Raw genomic sequence first — 14,800 nt, forward strand, 5'->3', positions numbered from 1 at the left:
AGAAAAAGTGTTTTTGAGATAAAGACACTCTATATATGTAATCTTAGAAAATAATGGTTTAAAAATACTACTTTAGTACATATACTTTCATAGATTGTTCAATTTGATCGTTGTACATACTTTTTAGAAAGGTTCGATTTGGTTGTCGATTGGATTGCATATAACCAAGGACCAAAATGAACCTTTTAAAACTTCATTCTGAACCTTCTTTCAAAATAATTAAATTGAATACGAATACGAATATGAACATTTTCAAAGTACATATTAATATAGAAACCAAAGTCATATTTAGGTCGAAAATAAAAGCCTAGAATTAACTTAGGTAGTGATCTCCCCAAAGGGCTGTACGTAGCTTGAGTCTTTTGATTACTCTTTTGATAGTGAGGATTGTCATACTTGGTTTCCGTTGCATATAATTGAGGAATACCATAAATTATCGCAACTTCTTGAAGGTTATGATCAATCTATTTATGGGTATTTGTTACCTTTGGTTTTCTTCCATATGTGTAGTTGAACTTTATATCTACATTCTTCTTTGACATTATGGTTATTGTTTTAAAATAATCGTGATTTGAGTTTTCAAATTTTCCAACATTCACACGACAACATAATCAAGTTAATATGAAGCAAGAGTATAGTCAAATTGATTGCATTGACGTAAGTTTAATTAGAAAATTTTGAAAAATGACTCGAAACAATATTTTCTTGTAAAAATTACTAAGAGGTATTTGGGGTATTACTAACGCAGATTTAGTTGAGTTGAAAACTCAACTCAGTGTCCAATTTATCAACTTTACAAGTTCGTTTAAATAACTCAATTTTGCCAACCTCGATATTGCTCTTAATTGAAGTTCAAGTTTGCACATTTATCAAAAAACTTCATCTTCTCAATGTTTCTACAACTTCACCTATTAACCTTCGTCGAAGACAAACCCAACAACAATCACCGTTGGCAACATGCTCTCGTGGCCAACTTCAACCACCACTCCTAACGATCAAATTTGGCAACTACCTTTAACACCCAACTCCGACAACAACCACTATCAACTACTACCGCCTCACTCAAGCGACATGCTTTAACAATCACCTCTATCGATCATCTCCAACGTTCAACTTTGGATGGCTACAACCTCTAGAGGTGAACTTTGACAATCACTTTCAATGACCAATTCCAACCACGAATTACATCAATCATCTCTAACATCTAACTCTAACGACTAACTCAAGCAATCATATAAAAAAAAAAAAAACAAAAACAAAAGGTTGAAATTAAAAATTAGTAGGTCAAAATGTTTCTAAATACAAATTTGATTTTAAAAAGTTTTGAAAGTATTTGACATATTCTAAATAATATATAAGAAAAAAAAAAGAACATTTCACTTTATGGAATTTTAGTAAAAATCAAATGGGCATTGAAATCTTGACATTATGTTTGCAAATCAACTCGTGAGAGCCAAATGACGATGGTTAGTTATTATAGCATCTCTTTTCAAGCTTCATAGCTCATTCATTATGATATATACTGGAATTGGTATTATCTCGTAATATCTTCCAAATAATATATAAGTAAAATAGTTTATCTCAAATTTTTTTCACGTAAACAAATTTATTGAAATTAAATTATAAAACTTAAAACAACTATATTGCTGCAAATAATATCACCATTTAAGATAACATAACATATGAGATAACATTCAGCCCTTAAAATTATGATAAACAGAACTTAACTACATAGAAATATGTTAACAACCAAGAGGTCCACGGTTCAAACTTTTTCTCTCAAGTCTTAAAAATCAAATGGAGTGACAATATTTATTAAATACTAATAATATATTCTTTAACATGTTTATAAAAGAATAGCTAACCAACATATTTTTCCAAGAAATCTAAGCTCACAATCAATGTTTCTTAAAACTCGAGGCACAATAGCTTTTTAGGACTTCAGCTCAAGACTAAAATAAAGATATGGGCTTTCTTTTTGTGAGGCACACTGTACAAAAGTACTTGCATTTAAAAGAGAGGGCATAGTTTAAAAGTAGGAAGAAAACAACTAAACACAAAGAAAACTTCCATTTAAACATAGTAAATTTGGTCTTTCTTGCTAATAGAAAAGAAAACTTTAATTATTACTATTCTTGAAAATAATGAAAAATCCCTAAGGCTCAAAGTGCATTGGAACTTCACAAAAGGTGCACTTCGAGTTGACCTTATTTTGTGAGTCTTCCCTTTTCGAAGTGAGACTCCAAACTTTTTTAAAGGAAAAAAAATCATAATTATGAATACTTTTTAGAAACGTAGATTTTGAGCCTTGCGACTTCACATAAAGTCACCTAGGACAGCCTTGTTTTTCTGAGTATTGCCTTCCCCAAGCTAAGCTTTATACTTGTACCTTGATCCCTAAGTGCGTCCATCCATATGCACAAACTCAAGAGAGCTTTCTAAGAAACTGCTCTCAAAATAGAAAATTTTATTCTTGGAAAGAAAAAATTTATAATACATCGTAAAAGATATTCGGAGAAAAGAAAACGATGTCCTCATCATTTCAAAACCAAACTCCATTACATTTCAAAACCAAAATCACCAAAATTCCAAACATTATATCATTGGTTTACCATTAGTTCCCATTTTATAACCAAATGAGAAATGGAAAGGTCTAAACTTCATAATGTGATACTATTTGGCATTTGCAGTATGCATGTGCTTTGCCATCATGGCTTGCACCTTTATTGTCCACAAACTCATACCTTAGGACATGTTTTCAAATAAGGGGACCCTACACATTTCTTTGTCCTTACCGAACAAATAATTGTTACAATCAAATAACATACCAAAGTATATTTGCATAACAATTCTAATACTCAAATCAATCCTTAAGTCGAGTACACGGAAAAGGATAGAAATTCACTTGTCAATGACAAGTTTCCTATTCTTTTATCATAAAAAATGTAAAACTTTGTCATTATACATTCGACGTATTGACAATCTTTATATTACAGATAAACATGGAAATTTGGATTCTTAATAATGCCAATATTGACAAACTCATATACGTGCATGTTTAGGAATGATTTCAAAATTGTACATAGGTCAGGTGACATAATGTTTGTACTATCAACTTCAAAGTTAGAGGTTCTATTCCCCTACCACGTACATTAAATAAAAAAAAAACGTATTAAAAAGTAGTTTTGAAATTTTAAAAATCACTTTTGTTAGGTTTAAAACCACTCCAAAAATAATTCTAATCACTCAAAACCATTTTGATGTTTAATTCTATACTTTTTAAATGTATTTTTCGTATATCAAAACTGATTTTAAAGAATTAAAAGCATGTTTTAGAATGATTTTAACTATATCAAAACCACTCATAAACATGCCTTGAACATATGATGTTACCTCCGTAACAACAAGTTTAATTAGGATTCTACAAACAAGAATATCGTGGCATCTTCTCAACAGTAATTTATCCTCTAAATCTAGTGATGGTGAAACTAATAGCCATATTCCGAAGCCAGATCCATAAATTACGTTAACGGGAGTTTTATGTACCACTAAAAATCACGTGAAAAAAAAATGTAAGGAGTCTAGAGGGACTGGAAGCCAGATTTACCGTTGGGCTAGCTAGTTGTATTAGTATTATGTCGAACTTACATATTCACACATATATAAAGATCATATGGTTGAGGGGGTCGAGCACCCCAGGCCTATAGAAATCCACTAGTGATTACGATCACAATATTGCAAGTGATTTACTCAGTAGATGAATCCAGTGTCCTGGAAATTTTCTATGTTCACAGTGCAAGTGATTATTGCAAACTCAGCATCAGAACAACAGGGAAGTTTTAAGTTCAAGTTTGATTACGATCAATCAGTTTACTTTTTGCTTATTCGGATTTTGATGCAATAAAGAATGCAGTTTTCAGATGATACGGAAGTGGTACATAAATATGAATGTATAAAATGATACATAAAATGGGATTAAATAAAACATAGGTTTATAATCAGAAGTAACTAATAAGTGATAAACATACTCATCATACCTTCAGGTCAGCGTTTGATAATTACTTGTACGCCTTATAGGAAAGGGTCCAATTGAAGGAAGCTTTGAGATGATTATTGTTTGACCATGAAAGAACTTTTACAACTACACCCACCAACGGCACTTGGATTTGTACTCACCTGCACGTAACAAGAATTCAACTTCTGCACTACAATTAATCCTTTGTTTTCGCTTTGCAAGCGCTTAATTTTGAAAATAAGTTGTTTTAGAAAAAATAGAATACCACACCAACTACTCAAAATAGCTTTTAAAACAATTTCAAAGTTTAGTTTAAATCATTTTTATCAAAAGAGTTCAATTAGAAACTAATAAGCACCGACACTCCTAAGATGGCCAAGTATCGGTGTCGTGTCCGACACTGACACGCCTTGACACACCACTGATATGCCAGCTGGCATGTCAATTTTTTTAATTTTGGACACGGCCCTAACATGGCTGGAGCAAAAAAGCCCATAGAAACAGCCGATTAGTTCGACCCAATGGCAATAATTATCAGGTTTCTTTTTTCTCTTTTTTCTTAAAATGAAAAGCTTAACGTACTCCACCTTCTCTTCTATGATTCTCCCCACCAGACCACCAACCCTCTCGCCAATAGGGGTTTTAAACAGGTTGGGTAGGGAGACATTCTAAACCCAACCCTTTTTTTTTGTCGGCTGGGTTGTCAACCCGAATTAAGTTTTCAACCCAACTCGTAAAATATGGGTTAGGTTGTCGGGTTATATTATTATTATCATTTTTTCATGTTTAAATTTGAATGTTTGTGAATGAGAAATAATCAAGCATAAATCAAATATGTTTCGCATCAAGTTAAGCAAAAAAACTCTCGAAACTCATAAGATTGTTTAACGTTTATTAAATAAATAAATAATGATTATATATATATATATATATATATATATATATATTAAATTAAATCGGGTTGAGTTGGGTTGACCCCAATTTTTCAACCCTCCAACCCGAGGCCCAGTCTAACCCAAAAAAATCAAAATTTTCAACCCAACCCAACCCATATTTATATGAGTTGGGTAGTCCGGGTTGTCGAATTACACGAGTTATTCTTACACCCCTACTCACCAGTTGCCATCACCAGATCTGTCTCGCTGCTGCCAACCTAGAATAAAAATGACTTTTTGAAAAAACATTTTTTCTATAATCAATCTAAACAGATCCTAAGATGGGATAGATAAGATTCCATAGGGAACTTTTGGATAAAATACGACTTGAGATCATACTGCTCAAGGGTACATCACCCTTTTTTTTGTTTTTTCTTTTCTTTCTTTTCCTTTTAAACATAAAACTTTTATCTTTCTTAGTTACTAATTGGCAGTCTCTTTTGTAAACACCTATAGGTGTTTTGGAGTTATCCTTTGATTTCATCTATCAATGAAATGTTTCTTTACCCAGGATGTTGCTTCGAGGAGAAATTCTTAAGAATTCTTTAGTATCACCATCTACTTCCTTTGTTATTGTTCACACTATAAATTTTCTGAACTAAACATTTTGGACTGTTGCTATACCCACATCATTCTAAAATGACGCTGGAGCAGCTACAAAGAATTAGAGAAGTATTCATACTGTCGAGGCGTTGAAAACTTTTCCTGAGTTATACCCTACAGTTCACATATATTCAAGGAAGAGCAAAATGAAGAACGCCACCTCTGACAGTTAGAAGTCGAGTGCATATATAAAATGAGGAAGAAGAGACGAGAGTGGTCATCCTGCATAATATCAGGTAAAAATCTACAGTGTGAAGTGTTTTCCAGCTCAGGGCTGGAGGATTTGCGTCTCAGTATATTTCTCAACGTAAACAATACTCAAAATAAGATACCTAAACAGTACTTATGAAGGGAGAGAGTTTCCATAAACGGCATGGTGTAATAGTCAAAGGATAGGTATTCTAAGGATGGCGTTAGTGGAAGTTTGTTTTTCAGTATTTCAACTTTCTTTAGCATCACTACATTACTTGAATAATGTCATAGAACTATAATTTGCTATGGTCCACAAATTGGTATGAAACTAATAAACATATCTAAGCAAAAGCGATGAGGCAGAAACAATGAGAGATAAGTTTCACTTACAACGAAAGCAGAACAAGTTTCACTTACAACGAAAGCAGAACGAATCAGCTCTTCAACATAATCAATTGTTGCTCCTTTTACAAAATCGTATGAGATATTATCAACTACCAATTTAACTCCCTCTTTCTCATATATCCTGCAAACATGAAAAAGAGAGGACAGAATTTTTTTAAAGTAAAATCAAACATCAGAGACAAACTTTATGTGAAAACCCAAGTAAGCAGTAATCACTGAGTTAATATTTGTCAAACCTGTCATCAGGAGTGGTCTTTCCATCCAAATTGAAAACATATTGAAATCCAGAACACCCCCCAGTTTCTACACTCAAGCGAAGCATCTTTTCTTCCTTGGGATCTTGCAATTCTTTCATTCTCTGCAAGGCATGTCAAAACTAAGCAAAAATGTAAATCGTGACTGTTCTACGAACACTAATGTAGGTCAAACTGCTAAGGTAACAACAGAAATGCTCAAAATTCATTTATTTAATTGAATTTGAAAAACCTAAAAGGCATAACAATTTATTAGGATCCTGAAACCCAAAAACTATAGGCCTGGATGGCGCACCATAAGAGAATAGTCCAGAAAATCAAGAACTAAACCAGAGGACAACAGTGAAATAGATGAAGAATCCATCTGCCAAATGTATGTACAAAAGAGGATATATGTATAGAATACCCGAATGCAACTATCAGTCATGTGAATGGTATCAACAGGTGCAGATGGAGATGGAGATGGAGATGGAGATGAAGACAACGATGATGCTTCTTGATAAGCTGTAGCAGAAGAGCTAAGAAGCCTTTGATTCTCCTTGATACGTGCCACCAAGTATGGTGTTACCCTCTGAATTAGTGATCTAGGGCCCATCCCTTCGTGCTCTCTCTTAAGTTTTGATCCTTGTCTGCTCAAAAATCTATGTGCTAATGGCATCAACATGATTAATGAGGAGAATGCTCCTTCAAGTGTATCATAGTCAGTTAAAATATTAACGGAAAACAAGATTTTGAATTAACCCACTCCAAATGTGCTTATTCTCCTTCCAAAACAAAATATAAAATCATGCAAAACACATGATCCAACCCCTTCGACTCCGCACATAAACTTTTCTTCAAACCAAACTTTATCATAATTTAATTAATATAACGTGGACGTAAGATTCAATGTGATAAGGACATAAAGATAGAAACATATAGACTTCAGGACCTGTACATAATTAATATATATAATTAATTTAAAAAATATTTATTCAAAAAAAAAACAACAACAACAACTCTTTCAATTGAAACTTCCCATAATCCTAACAGCTCATGAGATGATTCCTCAATTAAGATTATAAAAATCTGGGGAAACCAAACTCAATACTCAACAGAAAGATAAAAGATAAAAGATAAAAGAGAAACCTACCTATAACACACAAATTATTACAATTAGTCACTCAAAATGTGAATAACTGTAGATATTAAAAATATGAGCAAATGTTTAACTTTGTATATTTGAAAATATGCAAAAAAAAAAAAAAAACTAAACTTTCTACCTTTTAGTTTCATTGGTTATTTATCACGATTCAGAGCAGAAAGTCATAAATTCAAACTCCTATAACATCATTTCTTCCCCCAATCAATACTGATAAGTACTCTTTGGTCCCTAGAAGGGAACTAAATCTTGTGCACCCAAGTTCATCAATGTCACTAAAAAAGACAACTCAGTTGTTGAACATATTGCTAATCCTTAGTTTGAGGAACAAACTACTGCACAACCACCTTTAATAAGACCAAAATTTGGCTCAATGGAGCCAAAAGTTGCAAGTCGTGTAACATTATAACAAACTGTATCTCGAGGCATTTGAGTATTCATGGACACAATTTGGTCGAGCAAATGAACCAAGAAACCACTATGCATTTCAGGCTATAAGAAAATATACTCCAAAATGGTGGACCAACTTAGTACAAGGAAACAATTGACTGACTCGCACCAGTTGAAGCAGAGTGAAAGGTTACTAATTGTATTTCCAAAATATTATAATTGCAACTTATTTTGAAATTACCAGAAAATCAGATACTTCTTTCTTCTCAAATTCATATTTATATCCTCTCCTCAATTTTAATTATTGAGTCAACCTATTCTGAAATTACCAGTGAGTTTCAGTTTGGATCCAAAATCAAGCTTATGAATAGTTTTCTCCAAAAACGTTATTCGGAATTGCGAAATTTCTAGCTTTCCTTTCCTTGTACATATCTGAATTAAACTATTTCTTATTTCAACAATCCTGTTTCTAAGAACTGAAGTAAAAGTAGCCAACTAACTCAACACGTAACAAAGAAACAATTGATGTAGCGAAAAAAAACCATCTAATAATCCGTAATATACAAAATTTATTACCCGAGACGAAAGGGTGTAGCAGCCAACAACAATCAGAGACGAAGAACAGAGCTGCGACGCGGCATGGGGAAAAAGAAGGAGAAGCGACGGCGGGAGCGACCGAGCAGGAGGAGTCGGGGCGGCGCGTGAAGGGCGATGGAGACTTGCGGGGGCTCGGAGGAGACGATTGAGAATCAGGATGTGGGATTTTTATTTTTATTTTTATTTTGCTTTTTTTTTTCTTCTTTCTTTCTTTTTTCTTTTTTTTTTTTTTTTAGAGTTAAAAGAAAAATGTTTGGTTAAAAAGATAAAATAGTAAAATTGTAATTAATGGCAAATTTGAGGGTTGAAAAGATAGATAGCACATTACATGAAAATCATGACGAGATCAAACCTTTTGATCCTACCAACATAGTGATTGAACCACACGTTTTTGTTTTGATTCTTATTTCATTTTAGAATTAAGAATCAAAACATAGAAACCCATCATTAAAGGCTCGAGATACAATATATCTTTCTTAATGTAAACGTTGTAGCCAACAAAAGATTCCACATTTATCTATATGTACTAACGAGTAAGAACTAAAAGATTCCAAGATAACTTTCCTTTATCCCTAATTTTTACTAAAAAAAGAATGTACGCGTTGTAAAGAGATTAAATACCCTAAGGTGACATACTTGAATCCCACCAATTGTAGTGGATATAATTGGTTTATCGATGTTTTTTTTTTTAAAATGGTCAAAGATTTTTTAGATGAATGTTTGGAATCATAGAGATTGAGGTCTCATCTCACTTCAATAAGTACTATTTATCCTAAAAAAAATATTCTTTTGATCTCTTGACTCGATGTGGTATTACTAATTCTACCACAACATCAACATCATTAGATTTCAGAGGCTGTTTTAGGGTTAGGTTAATCACTATGGGGTTAGGTTATCCCAACCGATCACTATGGGGTTAGGTTATCCCAACCCTAACCCCAGTTTGGAACAAGAGTTATGGAAACCCTAGTTTTAGGGTTTTCATAATCCTCGTTTTATCTCTACTCCTTCATTCCCACTCTATTGAAAACCCCTCCCATTTCTTTCCCTTCAACCCATGTTTCACTCTTCCCTCAATTCGTGTTGAAATTTTTCGATCGTTCTTCTTCCACTTCTGATTTTTGTGGTTCCTTCTTCTCCCTTTGAAGAGAAGTTCGGCCATTGACGATTTTTTCACCGAAAAATTCATTCCCTCGTTTCCATGGAAAAGGGGTTTCCTACAGTGATGCCCAATGCCGATCTACATCTCTCTCATCCATCTCTCTCACTCCTCGAAAATCGAATGTGGGTTTGTTGAAGGCGACCCTCCATCAACGTTGCCTCTAAACTCCTTTCAGTTTTCTCTTTTTTGAGTGTTCTCCGTGAACATGCATGTTTGTTTTCCCCCTTGAATGTTTTATGTCGCTCGATCTAACCCCCTTGCCGCTCGGTGTTAAACTTGTCGTTGCCCTTCACTGATGTAGAATAGGTACTTCTTGATCTTGGCTGGCAATGGGTCAAAATCGAGCATGGTAGGGAGGTATTCTTCTGTTTGAATTCTATTATTTTCAAACACAAGCTGATGATGAGTACATTTCTCTGTTTTCCATTACATCTGAATCGTTTTGTTACATATCATAAATTTGTAGCTGTTTTCCATTCACTGATTTTGGTAGTTTTCGATTAACTGATTTATGCTCCGTTTGGTCTAATAATTTCGAATGTTTTCCATTGACTAATTTTGTTTCTACTTTGGTCTACTGATTTCGGTAGTTTTCCTTTAACTGGTTTATTTTGTATTTTAGTCTACTAATTAATTTCAATTGTTTAGGTATTTTAGTTGACTAATTTCGATTTTGTGATTAATCATTTCTTTATGCACTTCACAATATATTTTTTTGTAATGTTTCTGTTAGTTGATCGGGTCCCTTGTAGAACTACTTTGTTTGCTCTCAAAATTGATTGACTATGAATTCTCCTAGCTGCTTCACTATCATAAAAAAAATTTCCAAGTTTTCTTTACTCATTGATCTCGTTGGGAAAAAACCATTTCAGATGTGCAGATTGTTTTGTCCCTTCAACATATTTGGTTATCTTTTCTTGATGTACTTTTTGTGTAGCTTTCAATAGCTACCCTTTGACTATGCTTATACTTAATCTCTTCCTTTACGCTGATTTTACAGAGGCAGAGGGAACTTTTTTGGTGTGGTCATTTATGTCATTATTTACTCCCCCATCTCCCCCTATATAAACCTCATTTCCTCTTTTCATTTACCACTTGCATTTGTGATTGGTTTCCTTCTTCCTTTGTTTTGGTGCTTTCTCGTTCGTAGGTAAATTTATTTTGCTCTTTCCATACTTTTATCTCTAACGTATGTTTCTGCTTTGTTTTGTACGTATATTCCATATATGTTTCTACTTTGTTTTGTACGTATATTCCATATTTCCTTTTTGGTACTCACGTATGTTTTGGTGTTTTCTCACGTATGTTTTTGCCTTGTCTTCTAAGTACTTTCCATATTTCCTTAAACTATTCTTATGTCTTATGTAATTTTTTTCTTTCCTTCTCTTCTAATGTATGTTTCTTTGCATATTAGTGTACCTTACTTATTTTGAAATATTTTCAGTGATGTTTCGACCACTATGAATCTCCTATTAATGTTGTTAGATAACTTTACTTACTGTTATTCATTTTCTTTGATGTCTTGCGTGCATTCTGTACCTTCTACTTTGTCTCTTCATATGCTTTGTTGTTTTGTTTTTCTCTCATAATTGATGTTTCCACTACAATGAAATCTAGTTCAACTTATTGAACTGATTTCTAAATTCTGAGATTCCTTAACATCTTTTTTGAAAAATCGTTTTAACGTCTTACATTTTGGAATCTTCATTTCGCGTCCTTTCTTCTACGTACAAGGTATGTAATCGTTCCTTTTCTATTTTTTATTTCTTCATTTCTACTGCATTTAAAATACTTCTCGTGTTTTCGACGTCGTTTGTCGTTTCGTTAGTTTTTTATTTTTTTATGCAGAACATCTGCGGTCATCCCACCCTTCTAAGAGGTACTACGAATTAGCTATTTGTAGATTCAAAGTTCGATTTGTATTGCTTTTGTTTCATTAGAATTAAAATTGTGTAATTTAATTGTATTTGTAGGTTACAAACTTTCGGTTTTGTAATTTTGTAATTTTTTGTTTTCTATGGACATTTGACCTATTTAATAAATTTGGTATTATTTTGTTTTTATTCTATGCTTACAAAGTTTGACATTTGTGTTGTTTTTTTATATGCATGAGCATTACATTTTCTTTCAAAAATTACCATCATGTAAAGATTTTCACTAGTACGGCTCACATTAGTGTAACAAAATCTTTGACTACAAATTTTTTTAAAAAGATTCCCTAATACCTTATCATAACAATCATAGGCGTCAAACGTTAATTTCGTTAATTAAGATGGAATAGAAATGAGAACTTCACATTTTATTAAAAAGTTAAAAACTTTGAAATTGTTGTTTTTAAAAGATGCCCCTAAGTCGTCCAAGTAATTAAATTAACAACATTTAAGACGTAATATACTTCAAATTTCACCACATTCTAAAAAGTGTTTAACTAATTGTCCTAAGTTGCGAAGAAAATCCAACTTCGACGGTTAAAAACATAGTAAAGTTGTAATTGTGGCACATTCTATTTTTAAAATATTTCATTCATATGACACATACTCGTACAAGTACAGTGACATTTTTTTAAATTTAACCGCTAAACCCTTTCTAAAACAAGTTTTGAAATAACTGTTTGATATGTTAAAATAAATTACTAACTAAAAGTAAAAAGTTTTCATATTTTTTTACAAGTTTTAATTTCAATAATTTCTCAATAAAAGTAAACATTAAAAAAAAAACAAAATTATGTTTATTTTTTGAAACATGACATGTAACACAAGTCGACATCATTTTAAAATTTGTTTTGTTTTTTAAATAGTTGTAAGTAGCTTCCATATACTAACTTTAGTATATAGACATTGTACTAACACACTTACTAAATAATTTAGAAAATTTTAGGTTATTTGAAATGGATCCACAAAGCCTTCTTGGAGTTCTGACTGCATTCACACGGGTCCAACGTCAGATGCTGCTAACGTTGGAGGTACTAGTGAACGACAATAAACGGCTTCCATATGCATCATATGATACCAGGTATAGAATTAGGCAGCTTATGTATTTTTGCATGATACACGAGTTTGATCTGTGTTTACAAAGCACACGAATGGGCAGGCGAACATTTGCTATTCTATGCCATTTACTTAGGACTATCATTGGCATTTCATCGATAGAGATTGTCGATGTTGAGGAAATGGTTGTCATGTTCTTGCACATCCTTGCCCATGACGTGAAGAATCACGTTATTCAAAGGGAATTTATACGGTCTGGTGAGACTGTATCGCGACATTTCAACCTCGTCTTATTAGATGTGGTACGACTCCACGACGAGTTGTTAAAGAAACCAGTAACAAACAACTGCACAGATCCAGTGGAAGTGTTTCGAGGTGCGCGTAGTCAAAGTCATCTGTATGTCACGTATCAGTACGTCCCACTAATGTATGTCCACTTGTTTAAACTTGCAGAATTGCTTTGGGGCATTGGATGGGACGTACATAAAGGTGAACATGCCCACAATTGATCGCCCTACGTTCAGAATGTGTAAAGAAGAAATTGCCACTAATGTACTCGACGTCTTCGATACAAAAGGGGATTTCGTATACGTATCGACCGATTGGGAAGGATTCCACAGCAGACTCGTAGATTCTTTGGGATGCGCTTGCATGACCAAATGAACAGCAAGTGCCAAAGGGTATTTACAATTTTTAATCCCACCATGCCATTTTAAAATTCCATATTGAACGCGCATAAACCATTAGTTCTCGTAATATGATATTACTATCTGCGCAATGCAGGTTATCTAAACGCTGAGGGATTTCTTGCCCCATACAGAGGCCAAAGGTATCACTTGCAAGAGTGGCATGACACTAAAAATGCCCCAACCAAAAGGAATACTTCAACATGAAACACTCATCGGTAAGAAATGTGATTGAGCGTGCGTTCGATCTTTTGAAGGGACGGTGGATAATACTTCGTGGAAAGTCGTACTATCCCCTCCAAGTGCAGTGTCGCATCATCCTAACATGTTGCCTGCTGCACAATTTGATAAACAAAGAAATGACATATTGCGAAGACATAGACAACATTGACGAGAGGGATTCCGCTTACGCGGCGACCACTGCAGGAGACAACATTCAGTACATTGAGACTACAAACGAGTGGTCTCAGTGGCGAGACGAATTAGTTGAAGTGATGTTCGCCGAATGGCAGTTGCGTAACGCATAGCTAAAACCATTTGAAATTAGAACCCCTATGTTGTATGACAATTTAAATTACTTATACTCTTTATTTTGAATATCGAATATATGCGTGCATGATTTACATCAATGGGGTAATAGAAATTATAATGATATGTCCTAATATTGTTTGACATTTATTGTGTCTCTTAAATGTGGAAATTTGAAATTGCTAACGTGTTTCATGTATTTGTTGTCATTTGTCATTCTTAGTATGGCAACCTCGTCCCGTGCCTCCAAACATGTGTGGATGAAGGAGGAGAAGGGCACTCTAGTCGATGTTTAGTGGAGTTGGTATCCTCTGGTGGATGGAAATCCGACCATGGTACGTTTCGATTAGGTTACTGGCCTAACTTGTCCGCATGATGGCAAAAAAGTTACCTGGATGTAGTGTTCGAGCCACCACTTTAATAGACTGCACAATTAAGACACTTAAGCGGACCTTCGAAGCTATCACAGAAATGCGTGGGCCAGCGTGCAGTGGGTTCAAATGGAACGATGAGGCAAAGTACATCATTGTCGAGAAGAAAGTATTCGACAACTGGATTAGGGTAAGGAAACTAATCAAAGCGTGAAAATACTTGTGCATTGTACTTTTAGTTTAGATTTTTCGTATCGGTAGTTTGAAGTGGTCTTGTTTTTTATGCAGTCGCATCCTGCAGCGAAGAGCCTCCTTAACAAACCCTTTTCCTATTACGACGAACTTGCATATGTGTTCGAGTGGGATAGGGCGACGGGTCGCTTTGTAGAGACATTCGCCGACATTGGGTCTAATGAGCCTGCTGGGTATGAGGGGTTTGACATGTCAGATGGAAACGATATAGAGTTTCCATTTATGTACAGACAGGGGATTGACATATCCCAAGATGATGTACGCACATCACAACCTGCTTGC

General features: G+C 34.0%; 1 protein-coding gene across 9 annotated transcripts; it reads right to left on the minus strand.

Annotated features, from left to right (window-relative positions):
- Nucleotides 1-3,521: 3,521 nt before the first annotated feature.
- On the minus strand, nucleotides 3,522-8,910 carry LOC103497193 (iron-sulfur assembly protein IscA-like 2, mitochondrial). Of its 9 annotated transcripts, XR_007816109.1 has the most exons (6): nucleotides 8,512-8,749; nucleotides 6,811-7,088; nucleotides 6,387-6,508; nucleotides 6,136-6,271; nucleotides 4,044-4,176; nucleotides 3,522-3,799 (listed from the first exon to the last, which is right to left on the minus strand). XR_007816109.1 is itself a non-coding variant. In XM_008459300.3 (5 exons), the coding sequence occupies exons 2-5, from the start codon at nucleotides 6,997-6,999 to the stop codon at nucleotides 4,111-4,113; spliced, it is 486 nt and encodes a 161-aa protein (XP_008457522.2). In that variant the 5' UTR covers nucleotides 7,000-7,033; nucleotides 8,512-8,910; the 3' UTR covers nucleotides 3,522-4,110. The 9 variants fall into 9 exon arrangements, 8 of the variants coding, with proteins under 8 accessions (XP_008457522.2, XP_008457520.3, XP_050936378.1 ...); XM_008459300.3 differs by having other exon boundaries at nucleotides 3,522-4,176; nucleotides 6,163-6,271; nucleotides 6,811-7,033; nucleotides 8,512-8,910; XM_008459298.3 differs by having other exon boundaries at nucleotides 3,522-4,176; nucleotides 6,163-6,271; nucleotides 6,811-7,052; nucleotides 8,512-8,882.
- Nucleotides 8,911-14,800: the final 5,890 nt, after the last annotated feature.

Source organism: Cucumis melo, chromosome 12 (genome assembly GCF_025177605.1).
Source record: "Cucumis melo cultivar AY chromosome 12, USDA_Cmelo_AY_1.0, whole genome shotgun sequence".
NCBI lineage: Eukaryota > Viridiplantae > Streptophyta > Magnoliopsida > Cucurbitales > Cucurbitaceae > Cucumis > Cucumis melo.